The sequence below is a fragment of the Volvox carteri genome (assembly GCF_000143455.1).
Source record: "Volvox carteri f. nagariensis unplaced genomic scaffold VOLCAscaffold_407, whole genome shotgun sequence".
Taxonomy (NCBI): Eukaryota; Viridiplantae; Chlorophyta; class Chlorophyceae; order Chlamydomonadales; family Volvocaceae; genus Volvox; species Volvox carteri.
In genome coordinates, this window is record NW_003307936.1 from 2,213 (window position 1) to 3,026 (window position 814).

The 814-nt window shown below is 66.5% G+C and overlaps 1 protein-coding gene across 1 annotated transcript in view; it reads left to right on the forward strand.

Annotated features, from left to right (window-relative positions):
* VOLCADRAFT_101145 (uncharacterized protein) overlaps positions 1 to 814 on the forward strand; it is a gene marked incomplete at both ends in the record, with an annotated part of 4,576 nt that overhangs the window by 2,168 nt on the left and 1,594 nt on the right. The window contains one exon of the mRNA XM_002959598.1: positions 62 to 688. Within this exon, the coding sequence (XP_002959644.1) occupies positions 62 to 688 (627 nt within the window). The remainder of the gene's footprint in view (positions 1 to 61; positions 689 to 814) is intronic.

Here is an 814-nt window from a genome sequence, read left to right on the forward strand (position 1 = left end):
GTGGCGGTGGCGGCGACGGTGGCGGGTGTGGCGTTGGCGGGGTGCTTGGCGGCTATTGCAGGTGCAGCGGCATCGTTGACGGGTGTGGTTGCATTTCCCTTGACGGCGTTGGAGTTGTCGTTGGCGGGTGTGGCGTTGGCGGCGGGTGTGGCTGCGGTGGCGGTAATTGTGGTGGCGGCGACGGTGGTGGGTATGGCGTTGGCGGCGGGTGTGGCGGCTGCGGGAGGCGCCGTGGCATTGATTACGGGTGTGGCAGCAGCTGCCTTGGCAGCGTTGGAGTTGGCGTTGGGGGTTGTGGCGTTGGCAGCGGGTGTGGCTGCGGTGACGATAGTGGCGGTGGCGGTGACGCTGGCGAGTGTGGCGGTGGCGGCCGGTGTGGCGGCTGCGGCAGGTGCAGCGGCATCGATGACAGGTGTGGTGACATTTGTGTGGGCGGAGGTGGAGTTGGCGTTGGCGGCGGCGTCTCCTCTGGTGATGCAGCCGCCGGCGGAGCTGTCGTCCTCTTCTCCACCTGTCCATCGAGTCACTTCGAGTCACTTCCTTCCCACTTGTCAATCGAGTGCCGCCAAATGCGGCAACAGCGGCGGCGGCGTCGCCTCTGGTGATGCAGCCGCCGGCGGAGCTGCCGTCATGTTTCCCCCCCTGTCAATCCATCCTCATCCCCCACATGTCGCTTCGAGTGGCGACGGTGCGGGGCTGACGTTTGTGGCGGCGCCAGTGATGGATGCGTTGGCTTACGATTTGGCATGGGCGTGGTCTGGTGTTGCGGTTGCGTAGGTTGTGGCAGTTGTGTCGGATGTGGCGGCGGTGGCGG